Raw genomic sequence first — 21,717 nt, forward strand, 5'->3', positions numbered from 1 at the left:
TCCCAGCTACTTGGGAGGCGGAGGCAGGAGACTCGCTTGAGCCCAGGAGTTGGAGGTTGCTGTGAGCTGTAATGCCACGGCACTCTGCCCGGGGGGACAGCTTGAGGCTCTGTCTCAAAAATAAATAAATAAATAAGTAAATTTGTTTTCCTCCTTTAAGTGTCCATTGTTAAGAGAATGGTACATAAATTATGATATAAGCATAGATGATGCAATTCAGCTTTTTAAAAAAGAGCACTAGATCTATATATTTTAACCTGGAAAGAAGTCTATGGACTATTTTTAAATGGAGAAAGTTTTCAGAGTAATAAAGCATTATTTCAAATTTATTTTTAAAAAGGAAGTGCAAAACAAGCATTATACACATGGACATATACCCAACTAAGCACTGAAATACAGGGTGCACATAAAGTACTATTTTAGTACCATTTTAAATTGCACACGAACTTTATGTCCACCTTGTATTATGGAGGGATATACCATTGGTTACTTCAGGAGAGTTTGTAGGGATAAAGAAATACTAATTTTTATTATATACTTCTGTATTTTTTACTATGAGCGTGTGTTATTATGTTTGCATTTAAAAGTGAGCAGTGGCTCACATCTGTCATTTCAGCACTTTGGGAGACCAAGGCAGGAAGATGTTGATGCCAGGAGTTCAAGACCAGCCTGGGCAACATCGTGAGTACCCACCTCCACGAAAAACTAGCCAGGTGTGGTGGTGTGTGCCTGCAATCCTGGATACTGAAGAGGCTGAGGCAGGAGCATCCCTTGAACCCAGGAATTGGAAGTTGTAGTGAGCTATGAAAATGCCACTGCACTTTAGCCTGAGCAACAGAGCGAGAGACCTATCTCCAAAAAAAAACTGTTAATAAAATGAGAAAATAAAATATCTTTAAAAAACTAACCCTTTCAGCTTGGTGCCTGTAGCTCAAGCAGCTAGGACGCCAGCCACATACACCAAAACTGGCAGGTTCAAATCCAGCAGGGGCCTCCCAAAAAACAATGATACCTACAACCAAAAAACAGGCAGGTGTTGTGGCAGGCACCTATAGTCCCAGCTACTTGGGGCTGAGGCAAGAGAACTGCTTAAGCCCAGGAGATGGAGGGTGCTGTGAGCTATGACGCCACGGCACTCTACCCAGGGCGACAGCTTGAGGCTCTGTCTCAAAAAAAAAAAAAAGAAAGAAAGAAAACTAACCCTTTTCTATTAAACCATGTACAAATGATGTTTTAGGTTTGAAAAGAAATGTTAAAATAATTATGACTAAAACTTTTCAGAAACAAATCATGAATTTTTATTTATAAAACACCAGAAAAATTCAATATTTTCACAATGATAAATACTAAGCGAAGTTAAAACAATAAGCTAAGCTCAGTTTTAAATTATCAGACAACATATCTTTTTTTTTCTTTTTTTGAGACAGAGTCTCACTCTGTCACCCTAGGTAGAGTGCCATAGCATCATAGCTCACAGAAACCTCAAACTCTGGATTTAAAAGATCCTCTTGCTTCAGCCTCCCAGGTAGCTGGGACTACAGGTGCCTGCCCCCAGATCAGGCTAATTTTTCCTTTTAATGGACATGGGGTCTTGCTCTTGCTCAGGCTGGTCTGGAACTCCTGAGTTCAAGCAATCTACCTACCTTGGCTCCCAGAGTGCTAGGATTATAGATGTGAGCTACTGCACCCGCCTATCACACCCTTTTCTAAATACTCTTTTATATCATCTTGAGGTAACATTATCCGAAGTTCCAAACACACAAAGGATACCACAACTCACATGAAGAAAAAATATATTTCAGTGTGACAAATTCCAGGTCTAGCAAAAATAAGCTATGAAAGAAAGAATAGTCTAATCATCCAAACCCCTCACCTTCCCCACCCCCACAAGAAAAAAAAATGATAAGAGAAACCAACCTGACTTGTCCTCTGTGTCATCAAAGTCAACAACGAAGGAATGGCCGCTATTGCTGATGATTTTAGCTGAGCTTGGATCATACTTGATGCTAAGAGGTCGGAGGGAAGAGTCATATTTCACTTCTTTGGTTTTAATTTCAATCGGAGATTGCTGATCACCATCAGCAATAGGGAAAAATTTATTCCAATGAACAGGACCTAAAATATATAAGACTAAATAAGTTCTTTCATTCAGCAAACATTCATTGAGCATAATGTACTGTCCTTGAGACTGAAGAAAAAGCAAAAATTAAAGAGATTCTCATGCTCAGAATCTTGGCATCTAATGTTTTCTTTTATATATATAAGACTATTCTTATTATAGCTGTGAGAAATTCCTGGTTTGCCTTAAGTTGTTTGCAGAATTACACTAACCCTTGTAGACAAAGGAATATGTAAATTTTATTAAGTACGCTCCAAAGGTCTACCAAAATAAAAATAGCACAATTCATCACTGAAAACAATGAGATTCAGTCTCAGCTCTAAGAAAGAGCTGTGTTTGCTCCAAAGGTCAAGTTTGTGGGGTTGGGAGAGTCAAGGTTGCTGAGAAAGCTATGTTAACAGAGAAAGGGTGGGCCTCTTAAAGATGCTGCCCCTACTTCTTCCTTCTTTCTTCTGTCAATCAGCTGTTACCTTCTACTGTCACCCAGGCCTCAACTCAGTTACTATGATGTGCAACTGGCATACCAAAAAATATATATAAATTTTTCACATAATCCAAATAAAATGACTGCACTGTGTCCAGAAATGTAATATTGTCGATTATTGGTGGTGAGATTAAGAGGTAATGTATTTCTCCCTTTCAGAAGGTCCTTCTGTGGTTATTTTGCCAATGTTACAATTGAATTCCAGCAAATGGGACTACTGTCGTCCTGATCCCCTAATTGCAATAGTCAAAATTGCATCAAGACCAAAGTCAAATAAAAATATCAACATTTTGCATCAAATACCGAGTATTATCTATTAAGCACTATAGGTAGTTCATTTCCCTGCCTTTTAAAAAGGCATCATTTGAAAATTTTCCAAAAGATCCAACTTTAACATCGTTCTTAAGTAGAGATATATGTATGATGGTTCCTCAATTGATGCAGGAACTTTTAAGTATCCACAGCGACACACGGTTTTCAATGACATCACAGTCCCAAAACTAAACCAATATGATGATCAAAGGGTAGTGAAAGATGTTAGAAGTTGCTTGTGAAAGTGGTGCCCCCTTTCAGTGCATCACCCTTTGACGTTCCATTTTATCAGTCCTGCTATTCCCAATTTAAATTCCTTTTCTTGCTCAGTCACTGGGTTTGCCAATGTCTAAACAGAAAGGAGGCAACAAAACTTGCCTCGTCAAGATGCAACGCATTTCTAGTAGGATTTTGCCAAAGTTAATCTACTTAAAGGCGTGGTCATCAGAGAGTGATTTCATCTCAAAGAAGGGAATGGTCCGATAATTCCTAACAAAAATGCAAAATCACTCCTTATGGCTTCTCTAAAATGGATTTTTAAAGTTCCTAAGATGAGCTTTATTAGGGCCAATAATTTCTAAACTATTAAAGAGTAATCAATGCCTATCGATTGATATATACTTTTTTTTTTTTTGAGACAGAGCCTCAAGCTATCCCCCTGGGCAGAGTACTCTGGCATCACAGCTCACAGCAACCCCTAACTCCTGGGCTCAAGCAATTCTTCTGCCTCTGCCTCTCAAGTAGCTGGGACTTCAGGCGCCTGCCACAACGCCTGGCTATTTTTGGTTGCAGCCATCATTGTTGTTTGGCCGGCCGGGGTGGATTCAAACCCGCCAGCTCAGGTGTATGTGGCTGGCGCCTTAGTCGCTTGAGCCACAGGCGCCAAGCCAATATATACTTCTTAACTACTGTTTAAGGGCTGCTGGGACCTAGTGACTATTAAATAACAATTATCAGATATATACTATTCCTCATATAAAAAGGATTTAGGCTAGGTGCAGTAGCTCACAGCTGTAATCCTAGCTCTTGGGAGGCTTAGGTGGGTTGACTGCCCTCAGCTCACAGGTTCGAGACCAGCCTGAGCAAGAGCAAGAGCTCCTCTCTAAAAATAGTCAAGCATTGTGGCAGGTGCCTGTAGTCCCAGTTACTAGGGAGGCTGAGGCAAGAGGATCACTTGTGCCAAAGAGTTTGAGGTTGCTGTGAGCTGTGACACCATGACACTCTACCAAGGGTGATAAAGTGAGACTCTGTCTCAAAAAAAAAAAATGTTTTTAAACCTATAATAAATATGATTTCAGCAGAGAGGAAAATGAAAATAAATTTGTTCTGTGTTTTTTTCCCCTAAACACAAATTGGAAATTAAAAAAAGGTAAGATTATAATTATGAATTCAATCAAACAAAAAATCTGCCTATGTTATACTTCTCACTACAAAAGCGCTAAATCTCACACACAGCCACGTGTCAGCTAGCATGTGAATCATAACCTTAAACAGGCTATCATCAGCACTGGAACTTTTCTGTTTGTGAAAGGAAACATTCTGTAAAATTTGACCACATGGTACTGTTCAATGATGTGCATGCAAACAGTCCAGTGGTGAAGGTATTATTATTCATAGCCTTAATTTTTCAGTTATTATTTATTTACTTTTTTAATTGATTAATAAAAGCTGTATGTATTATGCTGCACGATTAATATTTTGAAACATGTATACATTGTGGAATGGCAGATCAAAGTAACAGAGCCCTAATTTGGGCAGTTTTCCCTAAGGGTTTTTTGGTGTCACTTTGCAATTATTTCAAATAATCATTATTCGAAACAATTCAGTTAAATGTAAAAACAAGAGAAAATAGTTTACTTTTTGATAACTTAGGATATACAAGAAGAAAATTATTGTCTCTCCCATAAATTAATTTTTATCAAGGTTTTACAGTTTCAATAATCCTCTGCTAATCCTCACTCTCTGCAAACGTCAAATGTGGAAATACAGGAAGAAAAAAGTGAAGTGATCCCAAATACAACTTCACTTCCCAGCAAGAGCCTCAAGCCTTACTAAAGTCAACAGTAGCAATCAAGCAACAGCAAATTTCTGTGGGAATATCTGACTGTAACAGCTATTAAGAAATTTGCAGTATTCTGTTTGCCAAGAAGTCAACTCAATCTTCAGTGTCACAATGCAAGTTAAGATTTCTTAAATACAGTTTCAAAGATTTTCCATGATTTGTTTTTCCTGAGTGAATAGTGAGCTTAAAAGACTAAAGCGAACTTGTCCTTATTTCATTAAAGTATGTCATCAGACTTCTAATCTCTAAGCCTTTAAATGGTAAGTGGTTGTTACCGAGGAAAAGTCCTCGGCTCTTCTAATGAAGGTGAACGGTCTATATACAAAGATTTAGGGGTCTGGGGAATCTCAACAGAGTTCACACACACCAGCGCCTCCCCTACCAACTCCCCACACGGCTAAACTGCCCTCTGCTTCCTGCATTCGGCTCTGGGGAAGTGCTGCTAGTTCAAACAGGAATCAAAAAGTTGCCCGAAAGCGTGAGATCAGCACTGTGTGGTCAGCGGGCGCCCGGGCTTCGGGCCAGCCCCCTCGGCTAAGCCCCTCTCATAGCGGGATAAGGCGCTCACCGTTGTGTTCCGCGTATCCCCAGCTGAGCCTCGACATGGTCCCTCGGGTGGAAGGCAGAGGAGGATGTGGCTGGGCAGAGGAGCGAGGGAGCGGACGGGCGCGCGGGCGGGAGCCAGTTGAGGGCGGGGACCGCGGGGTGCAGCCGGCACAAGTGGGAGCCCTTGAACCCCAGGGCTGGGCGCTCCTGACCTCGTCCTCCAGGGGGCGGCGGCGTGCGGGGAAGTCGCCCCCGCTCGCGCGAGGAGCCTGCGGGAGCCCGCGGAGCTGGGCCGAGTCCTGGGGCGAGGGTCCGTCTGAGTGTCAGTTTGGACTCAAGAATGGGAGGTTGGGTTAGACAGAGACAGACGGAAAGAGGAGGGTTTTCAGAGGGATTTTCTGCCTTCTGAGAAGTAGTCATTCTGGAAAGTGTTACCTAGAGGGCTATCCTAGAAATAAATGAGTCAGCGGGGCCTGGAGCTGCCAGGCTGGGAGGTGGGGACCTTGGTGGAGGTCGGTGAAGGTGGTTGTGGTAGTGATTGCAAATACAGAACAATAATGGCAATAGTAATAGCCAGTAACTATTTATTAAAGGTTTATCATGGGCCACAGTCTTAGACGTTTATCTACTTTTCCTAATAGATCCACTCAGCATTCCCTTGAATGTGCCTTGGAATTAGGAGATTAAGGAAAGGAAGCTTAAGAGATGATTAGTGACGCCCCTAGGTCATACAGCTAATAGGAGCTGGAGGTCACTCTTAGAAAGGGATGGAGATCACCACCCCCCTCCGACCCCCATGGGCTGTCTCCTTCTCCCTTTCGCCCCGTTCCCTGCCTCTTATTCTCACACTGCACACTGGAGAATGAGATCCCTAAATTCTGCCTTCCTGATCTCTCAAGAAAAAAGGTTTGCAGGCCATCTTTTCCTACATGCCTGGTAGGCTTACAGACCTAAGACTAAAGGCCCAACTAGCTGCAGAGCCTTGAATTTCTGGCCTGAAGTGGTGGGTGTTCTGGGTCTGAGTGAGACATTAAGAGCGCTGTGTGACTTGCCAGGATTATAATTACTGTTCCAGCTGCCTGAGGGTTTGAGTTAAGTCAATTTCAAATTTCGAATTGGGACAATATTTTGTTGGGAAAAAAATAAAAGCAAAGGTACAAAAGAATATATGTATGTGTTGTTTTTTTTTTTTAAGAGAATTAAGAATTTGTATACCTAGTTTCATATTTTGCCAAAAAAAAAATGTGAAGGATAAACCACAAATTAACAAAAATGATTTCTTATACAGGATGGGTATGAATGGGGTGGAGGGACAAGAATGAGAGGGAAACCCCTCAGTGAATCTTTTTAACCTTTAATCATAAATGTTTTGCATTTGAAAAAATATTAAATCAAAGAGAATTAAAAAGCAAACCCTAAAATGAATTAAAATGGAAACAAATGAAATTAATTGTATATTGAATTGATATGACAATTCAGAAAAAGTCAAATAACATTCTAATATAGTAATCTGGCTGAGTAGGATATATAACATATTGAGAAGAACTACAAGAAAATATTGAATTTTACCAGTGGGGTTTTTTTTGTCTGTTTGTTTTGTTTTTTGTTTTTTGAGACAGTCTCAAGCTGTCACCCTGGGTAGAGTACCATGGCATCATACTTCACAGTAACCTCAAACTTGGGCTCAGGCAATTCTCTTGCTTCAGCTTCCTAAGTAGCTGGGACTACAGGTGCCCACCACACTGCCTGGCTACTTTTTTGTTGCAGCTGTCACTGTTATTTTAGCTGGCCCAGGCCGGGTTCGAACTCGCCAGCCTTGGTGTATATGGCCAGTGCCCAACCCACCGAGCTATGGCCCTGCCCCAGTAGGTTGTTTTTCATAGGAATGTTAGGTTAAGCAGTTAGACATGATGAGTAGGATGGATGTTGGATACTATTTTGGTCTAGAGTGGGTCAGGCTGGCCTGAGTTGTTATGGGATAACTGGGGCTAATCCAGACCCTGTAGGTACAAGACCTTGCAGGTGGGTTGTTTGGGGGAGAGCTGGTTGTTTTAGAGGACTGATTAATGTCCAGAGGACTTTCTCACAGGGAGACAGATATGGTCATACTAATTTGGGTTGTTTTGGGAACTGCCTGATTAGGACTTTAGGGAAGGGGCTCCCAAGAAAGAACAGATGATGTGTCAAGGGGATCTCCAAGAACTGACCAATTAGAAAGATAGCGAAACCACAAAATAGAGGTATTGTCAAAACCTCAATAGAGGGTCTTTGGAGCATTCGCACAGGTAAGTAACAGAGTCGCTAGAGTTGCTAAATGAACTACCCTCATTAATAAAGCAAAAATCACACCATAAGCTCCACAACAGTTTACAAATACCCTGGAAATTACCTTATAAGAATAAAAAAGGAGCAGATTCCCAATTCCAGGAATTCCCCACCCCTTTCCAAGGAAAGCCATGAATAATCTACCTCCCATTTAACATAAAATTAGAGAATCAGTATAAAAGGAAATATCTTGTCAAACTCAGTGTCTCCTCTGCTCACAAGGGCTGACCTCTGTGGAATGTACTATTCTTTAATCTTTAATAAAACTTTGGCATGTTGCCTGCTTGCTCTACTCATTTATTCCATCGACTTGGTGCCAGTAACCATTCTTCAGAACTGGGAACCAAGAACTTGGGAACACCAGGAACTGATGCCTGGTCCCATCAACACTTAACAGGAATATTGCTGTTAGAATCCCAAACCCATTTTTGTCTATGTTGTAAAAGAGGACAAATGAGTAAATATACTGATGATCTCTGGAACCATGACTTTCATTCTGGTTTATACAAAAATATGAAATGACAGAAGCTCAGAAAGAAATCTATGGTGTTGGCTCGGCACCTGTGGCTCAAGCGGCTAAGGCGCCAGCCACATACACCTAAGGTGGCGGGTTCGAATCCCCAGCCTGGGCCTGCCAAACAACAATGACGGCTGCAACCAAAAAATGGCCAGGCATTGTGGCAGGCACCTGTAGTCCCAGCTACTTGGGAGGCGGAGGCAGGAGACTCGCTTGAGCCCAGGAGTTAGAGGTTGCTGTGAGCTGTGATGCCATGACACTCTACCCAGGATAGCTTGAGGCTCCGTCTCAAAAAAAAAAAAAGAAAAGAAAAGAAATCTATGGTGTTAGATTTGAATATTCTGTTCACTGAAAGATCCGAAAAGGTCCCAAAGATCTACATATATAGGGGGAAAAAATAAACTCCAAGTATATTTTATATATTTTTATTATTTTTTATATTTATCAACAGGTAGAAAAATATTTTGGATAGCCCTTCACTTAGGAATCTCTTCTAAGGCCATATACCTAATTTTATGTAAGTAATTTTGCATTCCTCTTCATAAAAACATCTCCAAATTTTAGTTTCAGATCTGGATCTACTCCTTGTTCTGAGACACTTAGCATCCAGATCTTGGTTTCTAAGCACCATTCCCCATTTGAAGGAACCAGAGATCCCTGGAGAAGTGACTGGTTTCAGGTTTAGAGTAGGAAAAGATCAAGATGGCCCTAAAACATATTTTTTATGCGAGAAAGCTAGAAAGTGCTCAAAAAGTAATGGGGTTGTATAAAACATATAGAGAGACGAGCTAGCATAATTGAGATCCCACTGCCAAATTTGGAACAATGTGACCATCAAAAAAACGATTATAACACCCCCCTCCAAATATCCATAAGTGCATAGTGATGCTCACAGAGAGAAAGAGAGAATCAGACAACGCCAGCTACTAACTACAGATCAATAATAGAACTCTATAGCCACCACTTTTGTAGGGCCAATATAGTATCTGGTTCAGGCCAGGGGCAGTGACAGATACTAAAACTTCTACATGAAAAGTTAGGAGACTTGGTTATTCACCTAATCTGGGATTGAAAAAGACAAAAGATACGTAACTCTCAAACCCAATGTGTGAATCTCAATTAGATTTTAGGTTGGAAAAAAGCTGTAATTGATGTTTTTGAGGACAATTGGAGGAATTTAAATATGTTCTACATATGATAGTATTAATGGATGTCAACTTTCTTAGGTGTGAGGACGACATGGGAATGAGGTAGAAGGTGAAAGCTGCAGCTATCCACTTGAAGTACTTTGATGTCTGAAACTGACTTCCAAATGTCTCAATCAGTAGTTGGTGATTCTAGCTGGCAAATATTTGGGAGTTGGTGATACTATTCTTACATTTTTTTCTGTAGCTGTGACATTTATTTCCGAAAAAAAAATAAGGGGACAAAAACCTTCCACTTCCCAAAATCATTAAACCCAGTAATTTACCAAATTACGCTTCATAACTGTGTATTTTCTCCTTAACAAAGACCCCCCAAGGCTTAGGGTTCACAACCATTAGACCCCCCAAGGCTTAGGGTTCACAACCATTAAGTGTAATCAAGTAAAGGAAGATTAACACTGACAACATAATCCAGGAATCTTAACCTAGGATATGGTCATTAAGTCTACCTCACTCTTTTTTGTGGGGGGGATGGGTATATATTTTTTCCACTTTACTCTTGAACCAGTTAGATCCAGTTTGAGCTCCCTTTGCAACAAAACCTGTTTATGTACGCTCTCCTCTACAATGACACTGTGTGTCATAATAAGCAACACTTGTACATTATAAAACTAACCATAAAAATATTAATTATCACAGTAACATACTAAGGAAATATCAAAGGATGAGTTCATCTTCTTTTACTAGGCCATATATACATATGCCTATTTTTCCTGGTGTTGTTTTTAAAAACTTTACATGCGAACCAAAGTAGCTATTATTATCTGAATTTTACCCTACAGAGAACTGAGATGAGCAAGCTTGCCAGTTCCCTAGAGAGGCAAGCCACACTGTCAGGGACATAACTCCAGCGTGCAGAGTCTGAAGTCCAAGGTGCTCTCCGATTTGTGCCTAGTTTCCTTCATTCTTTAAGTCCTGTCATTTGTGCAGCAGGGACTTATCAACCACAGGACTGTCTTATCATTTGGTATCTTGTGGAAAGGTTTTATGGAGTTGATACTATATGGAGGTTTAAATTTCTTTACTTTTCCATTCCTAAGGTTATCTTAAGGTTAAGCTTATATAATGCAATCTCCCAAGGAGGCATTTGAGACCCAGAGAGTTAAAAGACTACTTTCTTGCCAGGATGAGGAGTCTCAGACCAAGACTGAAAAGGTAACTTGGATGAATCACTTGTCAAGTCACTACTCTGGTTATAGCTTTCAGAAACTAGAGCCAAACATTTCTTTGTCCTATGTTGTCAGATAAGAGCACGTTGCTAAAACCCTGTTCTATGTCTACATTTTTGTTCTTTTGTTTAATATTACATAGTTTTCTAATAGGAATTTATTTCCACACCCTATTGTGTAGTCTTTCGTATCTTATTCGAACTTATTACAAAAGTAGGTAAAGTGTAAAAGAGAAAAAGAACACCAAGATTCTTTAAAAAGAAATAAATGTGTATAAACATCAGATCAAATATGTTTAAGCATGTAAAAGTTCAGACAGTTCAGGCCAAAGTAATTCAGAATCTAGTTCACAGTTCCTTGCCTTAGACTGAATAAATTAATGTCACTCTACTGCTGTTATCTCTTTCAACTATAACAGCCCAGAGATATTAGAGATGCTACAGGCATCATGTCATGAGCTCTTATAAGGTTTACCTAGTCCTTTCTGTCCTTTAGGAAACCGTAAGCTGTTCTATTAAGAGGAGGGCCCATATTCCTATCTTACCACCAAGGAAGGTGTAATTTACCCTCATTCCTGGAAGTTTCCCACTGGGATCCTACCATCCCATTGCCAAAAGCTTGCTGCACTTGGCCTAGGTGCCTAGCAAAACTTCACACTCACACCAAACATATGAGGTCGGACAATTAAGTTCATGATCTCATCCTAGAAAAAGTGCTACATATATCATTGCTGAATATCATTACAGTCACCCTAGAATTACTCGTGTTGGGAAGGTATGCACCGACACCAGCACCTAGTTGACCTTTCAAAGCGCTTTTTCTAGGATAAGTCCGCAAACTTAATTATCAGACCTCATGCAATGACAGCTCTGATGGCCACTCCAGAAAAGAGTTCCAAAATTGCTTTAAACAGTGGGCTAGGCACTGGGGTCAGTGCATAGCTTCGAAAGTGACCATTGTGATATTCAGTAATGAGGTATCCTTTTTTCCTATGACAAGTTCTCGAACTTAATTGTCTGACCTCGTATACCATCTTATTCTTTACAACGAACTTGGCCAACTCCACTCCCTCTTCATTATGACTTCCATTGACATTCTAACATGTTCTAAATAGAATTTCTTTTGTTTAGGAGAAAATGCCTCTCTGAATATACATCTTCCATTTGCTTTCCACTCATCTTTTCTAGTACTCCTTGAGTTTTTCTTTCTAAAGTTCTCCAGACAAACAGACGGTATGTATGGGGGGGTGGGAGTGTATAAATATATACATACACATGTACAAACAGAGGCAGAGAGAGACTGATTTATCACAAAGAATTGGCTCACCTTGTTAAAGAGTCTGACAAGTCCCAAGATCCGCAGAGTGAGTCTCTGGGCTGGAGGCTCCAGGAGACCAGATGGTGTAGTTTCAGTCTAAAGGCCAACAGGCTTGAGACCCAAGTAGAGCCAAAGTTTCAGTTTGAGTTATAGGGTAAGGAAAAAACAGTGTCTCAACTTGATGAGAATCAGGCAAGAGGAATTTTCTCTTAACTGGGAGAGAGTCAGTTTTTTGATTCTATTCAGGTCATCAACTAATTGGCTGAGGCCCACCCACCTTAAGGACTGCAGTCTTCTGTATTCAATCAACTGGTTTAAGTGCTATTGTCATCCAAAGCACTCAGAATACTGTTTGGCCAAATATCTTGGCACCCCATGGCCCAGTCAAATTGAGTAGTAAAATTAACCCTTATGCCAATCTTTAAATTTAGGGGATTTGAGGCTTTTCACTAGGATTTCTCCTCTGCCTACACTTTCTTCCTAGAGACTTCCATCACTTTCTATGGATGTAACCGACCTAGCCCAGCATCTATTTCAGCACTTTCCAAGTGCTAACCATATATGTATGTTTAAACTTTTTACTAATTACATTTTTTAAAGTTTTCTAAAAAGTCAAACTAGTCTTAGTGATGGATTATTTAACCCCAAATATCCCAATATTATCATTTCAACGAATCAATACAAAAATATTAACTGAATGTATCAATTATCAATTTACTGCCTTTAGCCCTGATTTCACTATGCATTACCACCTCTGTGATAATAAAGCTTTAAGAATTTCTTTGCAGCAACCATAACATAAACCTTTCTTAAACAGAGGATCATTGCAAGAGAAAGGAACTTTTCTTTGTGGTTCCAGAGTGCCGCATTTTTGTTTGTTTGTTTGTTTTCTTCTTGCTTCTTCTGGGCTGCTATCAGCAGCACAGTGCAGGGACATCCAGGAGAACTCTTGGCCAGTAGCACACCCAGAGTATGCAGTCTCTCAGCAAGCCCATGCCCCGGCCTCAGCCCAGTGACCACCTAATTGCCCCTCCCAAATGCAAACCCCACACACTCAGGTCGCATGCCACTCCAAGGAAATGTTCCAAGTCCCTCTGCATGCCTGCCCACCAGCCTCAACCTGCCTGCACCCCAGAGTGTGTCCCACAGCTCTCCTACATGGACACTGTGCACTCTAGGCCATGCATCACTCCGCCAGAGACTCAGTTCCCAGTGCCCTGCATCCCTCTGCACAGCTGCATGCCTGCATATCAGCCTTAGCACAGCTGGACCCTGAAGTCATGTTTCCTGCTTGCCTGGCAAGTATGAACCAGCTCTGGTTCACTCTGGGTTCAACCCAGTGAACTTCTCTGCCATCCACTGGGCTGCAACCACAACCTCTCCAGTGATCTCAGCTTTAGGGAGAAGTCGGCCATCCAAGCTTATCCTTTATCAGAAACTTCCTTAGCCTTAGAATATTCTTTAGAGTTTTCTTTTATATATTTACACTTGCCCTGTTATACTTAATAATTCTTTACAGTTCCGAAAAAGAAAAAACAATAATTCTTTACAGTAAACTTTTCCTGCTCAAATTATTGTCTGACTTCTGTCTTCCGATTGTACCTTAACTGATACAGTCACATGTACTTTTTCTTTTCCTTTCTTTATAAAGTATTCCAATTCTGGAGTATACTTTACCTTTACAGCACAACACAATTCAGGCTTGCCACATTACAAGTACTTGATAGCCACGTGAGACTAGTGGCTACTATACTGGGCAATATAGCTCTAGATCCACTGAATTGTATTCAGTCGCTTCAATCTAAAGGGTTCAAAATGAAATTACATACTCTCCACCTGTCCCAACTTCTTGCTCCCATTTTCTCTATCTCATCAAATGGTACCACCATCCACCCAGGTGTACAAGTCAGAAAGTGAATAATTATACCAATTCCTGGTTTTCTCTTTCTCACCTCACTTCTAAATTTTATACACCTCAACTCCTAAAAGTCAGTTAATTTTACAAAAATGGGGGGGGGAACTATACTATAAACCTCCGACAAAATTTGAAATATGTATAATTTAAATAATATTTATGCCTTTTCTTATTAATCAAAATTTTGCAGCTTCCAAAAGAGTATTAATAATATACATTAATGAGAACATGGCAAAATCGGTATGGCCATAGACTATTGGGAGAAATGTAAAACATGTGCTATTTTGGAATCAATTTGATAAGTTAAATCAAGAATTTTAAATGTTTATAACTTTAAATTCTACTTTTAGGCATGCTTCCTAAGAAAATATTAAGAGATTCTGTTAACGATGCATGCACAAGGCTGTTATTCATGGTGTATGTATAGCAGGAAAATAAATGAGAAGGATAAGGGTGGAAACAATGTATATATCTACACATATGTTATAATTTTTAAAAGACATTAAGTATCGTATATCAAAACTATTAACATGTACACTTAGATACATAAATTATAAATTTTTATCTAAAGAGAAACTAATTTTAATAAACACTATGATATGCATATATGCTTAGGTGAAAAGACTATAAAGAAACATATCGTATCATGTAGCTGGGTTCTCCTGGGACAAAAAGAAAAGAAAAAAAATTTCTCAAAAAATATTAATATAATTAATTAAAATATTGATTGAGCTCCTAATACATGCCAGGCACTGTATTAGGCACAGGGGAAATGGCAGCTGCATTAGCCAGCCTCTAAGACAATTAATGATCCTCACTCCCTTTTATTCAACTCCTCATGTAGTCTCCTTCCTTGCTGAACTGGGACTAGAATGTGTGATTAATAAAATACAGTGGGAGTGGCGGTGTGGGACTTCCAAGGCTAAGTCATTAAAGGCACTAGTTTCCTCCTTACTACCTTGGATCGCTCAGCCTGAGGAAAGCCAAATACCATGTCATGAGAATACTAAAACAGTTCTGTGAAAGTTCCTCTTGGAGAGGCCTTGGGGCATTGTGGCCACAACTAGCACCAGCTTGTAACCACTGAGTGAGCCAGTTTGGAAGCAGAGTCCCAGCCCCAGCTAAGCCTTTAGCTAACTTCAGCCCAACCAACTTCTGTCTAGAACAGTGGTTCTCAACCTGTGGGTCGTGAATCCTTTGTAACAATGAAAATACATCCTGCATATCAGATACATCATGATTCATAACAGTAGCAAAATTACAGTTATGAAGTAGCAACCAAAATAATTTTATAGTTGGGGGTCACCACAACATGAGGAACTGTATTAAAGGGTCAAGGCATTAGAAGGCATTAGGAAAGCTGAGAACCACTAGTCTAGAACCTCACTAAAACCCCTGAGCCAGAACCATTCAGTGAAGCTCCTCCCAAACTCCAGGCTCACTGAAATCACTTGAGAGTGCATAACGATTACTAAATTGTGGGGAGATTTGTTACATGGCATTAGGAAACTAATACAGCAGAAGACAAAACATAATAAAAAGACCTACTTTTATGGATTTTACATTTGAGCAGAAGGAAATAGATTAAAAAAACAAGAAAAACTGTATAAAGGCTGTATGGTGACAATGGGACATTATTGAAGGGGGCAGGGATGTTAGAGTAGTTTAAGTTTGGTGGAGATAGTTAGGGAAATCCTCACTAAAGAGATAACATTTGAGAGAATACCCGAAAGAAGTAATGAGTCTTGTACACAAATTTAGGGGGAAAGTGGTCCAGGCAGAAGAGTTGAGAGCAGGAGTGCTCCTGCATCACCTGGTATGTTGAATGAACATTTAGAAAACCACAGGGGTGGAGGGGATCACACTGGGCTCCACAGGCCACTGTACATACAGTAGAACCTCTGTAAGTTGACCACCTAAGAAACTGCAACAAACCAGTCAACATAGAGTTCTTACAACATAAGGAACTAGGCCTGCCGCACTGCTACTTACACTTCTGTTCTATAAAACTTAGGTCAATTTCAGGAGGTGGTCAGCATAGGGAGGTGGTCGATGTGGAGGTTCTACTGTGTTTTTCTTTTATTCCAAGTGATGAGAGAACACTGAGGAATGACATGATCTGGTTAGCATTTTAGCAAGATCCCTCTGGCTGTGAGATTAGGTAGAAATTAAAACAGGGGGCCTACTTATGAAGCTATTACAGTAACTCAAATAAGTGAAAGATGATAGTGAGTGAGATGGAACAAAATAAATACTGATTATCCATTTTCTTCTTTATACTCTCCTGAGTTTTCCAAATTTCTATAGTCATTTGTCTAATCTAAAAGGCGGGGAAAAGGTTTTGAAGAAGCTGAATGTTTGTGAAATACCTATTGTCCTCAATATTTTCATCGTATTTATCATAATACAGATGCCCAGGGAATTCTTAGTAGGATCTCAACACAGCAGAGTTGCTATAAAATAACACAGAAAAGAGGGTGAAAAACTGTCTGCTTTAGTCTGTGCAGGCTCTGAACATAACAGAGAGTTATGACTGAGAGAGAGTTTTAACTAAGAAACAAAATCATTGTTGAAGTTTTGGTTTTTTTATATAAAAAAGAATTTTAATTCTTCTCTTTAAAAACTGCAAAGAATATACATGATTTGGCAATAAGACTATAGCAAACAATGGCCAAAGATGAATTGTCCATTCTACTCCTCTTTTGCCTGGTCACTCTGAAATATAATGTTATCACCTAAGATCATTGTTGCTTATCACCTCACATTATTTTTATCCATGTATTCTCTGTAGTCTCCTCTCCCCTCCGCATAAATTAGAGATCCCTTTTCACACACTAATATGCCATATTGCTGAGGCCCAGCCACAATATTGATATGCTGGGCCACGCCATGTTGTCTTTTGACTGACATCACCTGTGTGGTATATATCACTGTCCCCTGACGGCCACATCTCATTTGTTGCTAGAGAAAATATTGTGGCTGGATTTTTTTCCTTCCACCTGTCTCATGACGGTTCCTGACTCACTCGCCCACGTAACTGCACACAATTCAGGCGTCTTTCAAGAACCAAGCTGCTAATTATTTTGGACTTCTGTCTTACAAACTGATGAAATCCCTCAAAGACAGACCTCTGAAACATGGCTTCTGTTTTGTTTTCTTACAATCTAATCTTCAGACTCTTCTGTCAGGAAAGATGGGAACCGTTTCTCAAAGACGGTGCACCCACCCATGAGAGTACTAGAACTGGGAGGAAACCGTGGAGTTCTCTGCACTAGTGAAAGGGGAAGGGGCACACACCTACACAGCACCACCTCCGAACCCCATGCAGGGCCACACACAGGACTCCAGTCCTTCGTTCCTTCCTTCCTCCCTCTCTTCCATTGTTGAGTTTTTAGTAGCTGAGAGCTTATATTATCAACTAAGCTTAATAATTACAAAGCAGGGCATTCTTTCTTTCTTTCTTTCTTTCTTGCTTTTAAAGGTAGGCAAAATGGAGTATCAAGTTACAATTTAATAGCACACTGCCTTCTTTGCCTTTGCCAACTTTCTGAGTTTTAAACATGTACCTGCTAAATATTTCACAATTCATGTAATTTTTAACTATTACTTGTATTTTAACCAAGCATCATAAAAAATGTGGAAGGACTTTATGTACCTTTTGAATATTTTTATTGCTTTTGCGATATGTATTTGACCGTTCTTAACCTTCGAATATTTCAGACACAAGCCCTCCTTTGTGACTGTGATTAGTTCAGGTTCAAGATCTCCAGGCATTTGGCCAGGAGATTTCACTGGATAAAATCTGCTTAATTAAATTAACAACAAATTGGTGGAGCACCTATTACTTCCAAGGAATGGTGCTACAAGAAGATAAAAAATGTTCTTCTGGATATATCTTAGTCCTGCTAACAGCAGTAGTGCTTTACAGTCTTTTTAGTGTGTTGGCTATAAACCCTTGCCTACTTTTTAAATTTCAGTAAGTTCTCTTTCATTTAGTGAATACTTACGTCTCTCTTCCTATGTGATGGAAATACATAATCCTGGATGGAAATCCAAAGGTGATTTTTTTCCTGGCTCCTGAAGAGTGCATGAGAGACAAACACATTAAAGTAAAATGATATTTCAATACAGCAAATGTATAGCAAGATGCTAAAGCCCATAACACACCTCCTGCAACTTCATAATAATCTGCTGAAGTGAGTCTCTTCTCTTTTCCTTGATTGGTTCTTACCCACCAAATATTTCCAGGAATTTGTCCTAGATAGAAAGATAATGTATTCTGCATATTTTGTTCTATTTTCTTATGTGGACTATGTTGTAAATGTTCATAGTTTAGGAATAAGTGCTCTGCCTCTGGGAGGGTTACAAGAAAAGACTCCCCATTTCCATAATCGATCATGAAAATATTTATAATCAAATTGGCTCCTCGTAAGAATTGTAGATTTCATTTTCATTGGAGGAGTTATATAAGTGCACAGTCATCCAAGGATGTCCATCTCCTCAAAAGGCCTCATCACATATTTCCTGAACTGCCTCCTAAATTATTTCCTATAAGTGATCTTGTGTGTGTGTGTGTGTCTGGTGGGGGTGGAGGGAAGAAGCCCTTCATTGCCTGTAGAATAAAATCTCCAACTCTACCATCAGCTTGACTTCTTCCCTTCCTTCCTTTTCTCCTTCCTTCATAAGGTCGTAAAAGGGGGTGTGCAGGTGGCAGCAGCCCAGGGAAAGTCATCTATGAGGGTGGCAGCTTATGCAGGTGGCAGCAGCCCAGGGAAATGATGGGAGACTGGAGGGGTGGGGGACCTACATGGGGTGGGAGGGAGGAAGGTAGGTGGCAACAGTGAAGGAAGATTGATTACATACGGGAATATAAACCACATGAGTACTATCTTTAAAATAAGGGAGCCAGCTTTCTTACTGATGGAAAAAAAAAAATTACATTAATGGAAAAACAGAAAACTAAAATAAGTCCTGTAGTATTTACTGGAATTGGAGATACCAGTGTGAACTAGTGTTCTGTACATATAGAAATACAGTTGAAGAGATGTGTTTATTTATAGATAAGTCAATAGATAGACACAACTATTATGCACATACACACACATACTGCCTTGCTCTGCCCATTGAGAAACCTGGGTATCAGAAGCATCAGAAGATCCTGGTTTTTAAATGTCATTCTTCACTAAAAGGAACCAGGGCTCTATGGAGAAATGGTTTTAGCTAGGACTGGTGAAACCTAGGTCCAATCTGAAATGCTTTGTTGTGCCACAAAGTAAAAAAGTAGTTTAAAAAGTGCAGACAGGTGAGACGTTAAAGCAACAGAGCATTTACTAGGCAAATCTGGGAAATACGAACATCAAAAAATTGTGATAATAAAAGACTGTAATCTTTCATTAGATTTATTTTTATTTTTAAATTTCAGCAAGTAATAAATGCTCGAAATAAGATAGCAACCCATGAGTTCATACCAACTTAAACAAATATATAGAGCCAGGCATAGTGGCTCATGCCTGTAATCCTAGCACCTTGGAAGGATGAGATGGGTGGATTGCTTGAGCTCAGGGGTTCAAGAACAACCTGAGCAAGAGTGACACTCTGTCACTATAAAGATGGAAAAACTAGCCTGGTCTTGTGGTGGGCACCCATGGACCCAGTTAATTGGGAGGCTGAAGCAAAAACAGTATGGCTTAAGCCTAAGAATTTGAGATTGCTGTGAGCTATGACACCAAGGCCACTATACCCAGGGCGACAGAGACTCCATCTTTTAAAAATAAAATACGGGTAGAGGATAAAGTTTTTTGGTTTTTTTTAGAGACAGTCTCACTTTATTGCCCTTGGTTGAGTGCCGTACCGTCACAGCTCACAGCAACCTTCAACTCCTGAGCTTAGGCGATTCTCTTGCCTCAGCCTCCCAAGTAACTGGGACTACAGGCGCCCGCCACAACACCCGGCTATTTTTTTGTTAAAGTTTGGCCGGGGCGGGTTTGAACCCACCACCCTTGGTATATGGGGCCATTGCCCTACTCACTGAGCCACAGACGCCGCCCCAGGAGAAAGTTTTTAATTGCCATGGAATGTTAATTGATGGCTGCAGAAGAAATGATAGAAATACAAAAATTATAATTTGGCAATCATAGTAATAACTAATTCAGACAAGAAACATCAATGTGTACCAAAACTAGTACGTGAACGTTTGACGAGTAATGAGGTATTTACATAGTTTCAAATAGCTCCTTGCAAAACATGTATTGATTAAAAGGGAGAAAGGAAGCCAGGGGCATGGCTCACTCCTGTAATCCTAGCACTCTGGGAAGCCAAGGAGGGTGGATCACTTGAGCTCACAGGTTCGAGACCAGTTTGAGGAAGAGTGAGACCTCCCCCACCCCATATAGGCTGGTGTGCTGGCTCACGCCTGTAATCCCAACACTTGGGGGGCCGAAGTGGGTAGACTGCTCAATCTCACACGTCCGAGACCAGCCTGAGCCAGAACGAGACCTCGTCTATAAAAACAACAACAACAAACAGCCGGGCGTTGTGATGGGTGCCTATAGTCCCAGCTACTTGGGAGGCTGAGGCAAGAGAATCGTTTAAGCCCAAGAGTTTAAGGTTGCTGTGAGCTGTGACGCTACAGCACTCTACCGAGGGCGACATAGACGGTCTTAAAAAAAAAAAAAAGGGTGTGGGGTAGAAAGGAACTTTATACTTGATAAACCTGGCAGCTATCATTTTAATCAGTGATCAAGTGATTTGTTCCTTTACCTCACCTGTCCCTATTTGGAGAGGACTTGGGGCATCAAGGGTCACAGCCAGCACTAGTTTGCAGTCACGCCAGCGAGCCACCTTTTTTTTTTTTTTTTTTTGAGAGTCTCACTTTGTCATTTTGTCATCCTGCGTAGAGTGCCGGGCGTCACAGCTCACAGCAACCTCCATCTCTTGGGCTTATGCGATTCTCTTGCCTCACCTCCCAAGTAGCCGGTACTAGAGGCACCCACTACAGCGCCCGGCTATTTCTAGAGACCGGGTCTCGCTCCGGCTCAGGCTGGTCTGAACTCGTGAGCTCGGGCGCCCACACGCCTCGGCCTCCCAGGGTGCGGGGATTCCAGGCGTGAGCCCCGCGACCCGCCACGTAACCACTGCGGAGGCGGCAGACCGCCAGCCCAGCCAGGCCCTTGGCTAGCTGCAGCACCAGCCAACATCTGACTTGAGCCTCACGAAAGCCCAACAGCCAGAACCATTCAGACAACTTTTCTTTGGAGATTACAGATCTGGATCTTTCCAGCTGCATTCCAGAAACCTCTTCGGCAGCGTAGGCAGAGCCCGCCGGAAGTCAGCGGCTGAAAGTGGATTAGAGCCTCAAGGTCCCCAAGGCTCAGCGTCTTATAGGCACCTTGGGTGTTTTCCGTGCAAGTACACACCCTCAGAAGTCAAATCCTGGCTCTCCAACGCCTCTAGCTCCCTTGAGCCGCGAACAAGTCTGCTAAAGAGACTGCCGTCCCACAGCAGGTGAAACCGGCTCAGGCGGCGGGACTTGGCTCGGCTCACAGCACCCTGTTCCGTGGAGCTGAGTTGGCTCTGTGGGCAGGTCCACGTCATGTGGAGGGGAACCCATTCGGTGGGCGGGATTACGCTCGGTGGGCGGTGCTTCTCTGTTTACGACGTGCCCGGGGTGGGGCTACGCTGGATGGGAGGAACGACGACTAGTGAGCTGAATCCTTACTGGCTACCTATTCCCGGAACTTCCTGGGC

The 21,717-nt window shown here is 41.1% G+C and overlaps 1 protein-coding gene across 1 annotated transcript in view; it reads right to left on the minus strand.

The window, feature by feature from the left end:
- CA13 (carbonic anhydrase 13) overlaps positions 1–5,774 on the minus strand; it is a 31,910-nt gene extending 26,136 nt beyond the window's left edge. The window contains exons 1-2 of the mRNA XM_003782512.1: positions 5,546–5,774; positions 1,918–2,115 (exon numbers count right to left, since the gene is read on the minus strand). Coding sequence (XP_003782560.1) covers positions 1,918–2,115; positions 5,546–5,582 — 235 coding nt within the window. The 5' untranslated portion in view covers positions 5,583–5,774. The remainder of the gene's footprint in view (positions 1–1,917; positions 2,116–5,545) is intronic.
- Between the last annotated feature and the right edge of the window lie 15,943 nt (positions 5,775–21,717).

The sequence above is a fragment of the Otolemur garnettii genome, unplaced genomic scaffold (genome assembly GCF_000181295.1).
Source record: "Otolemur garnettii isolate 467f Iridium unplaced genomic scaffold, OtoGar3 scaffold00004, whole genome shotgun sequence".
Lineage (NCBI taxonomy): Eukaryota > Metazoa > Chordata > Mammalia > Primates > Galagidae > Otolemur > Otolemur garnettii.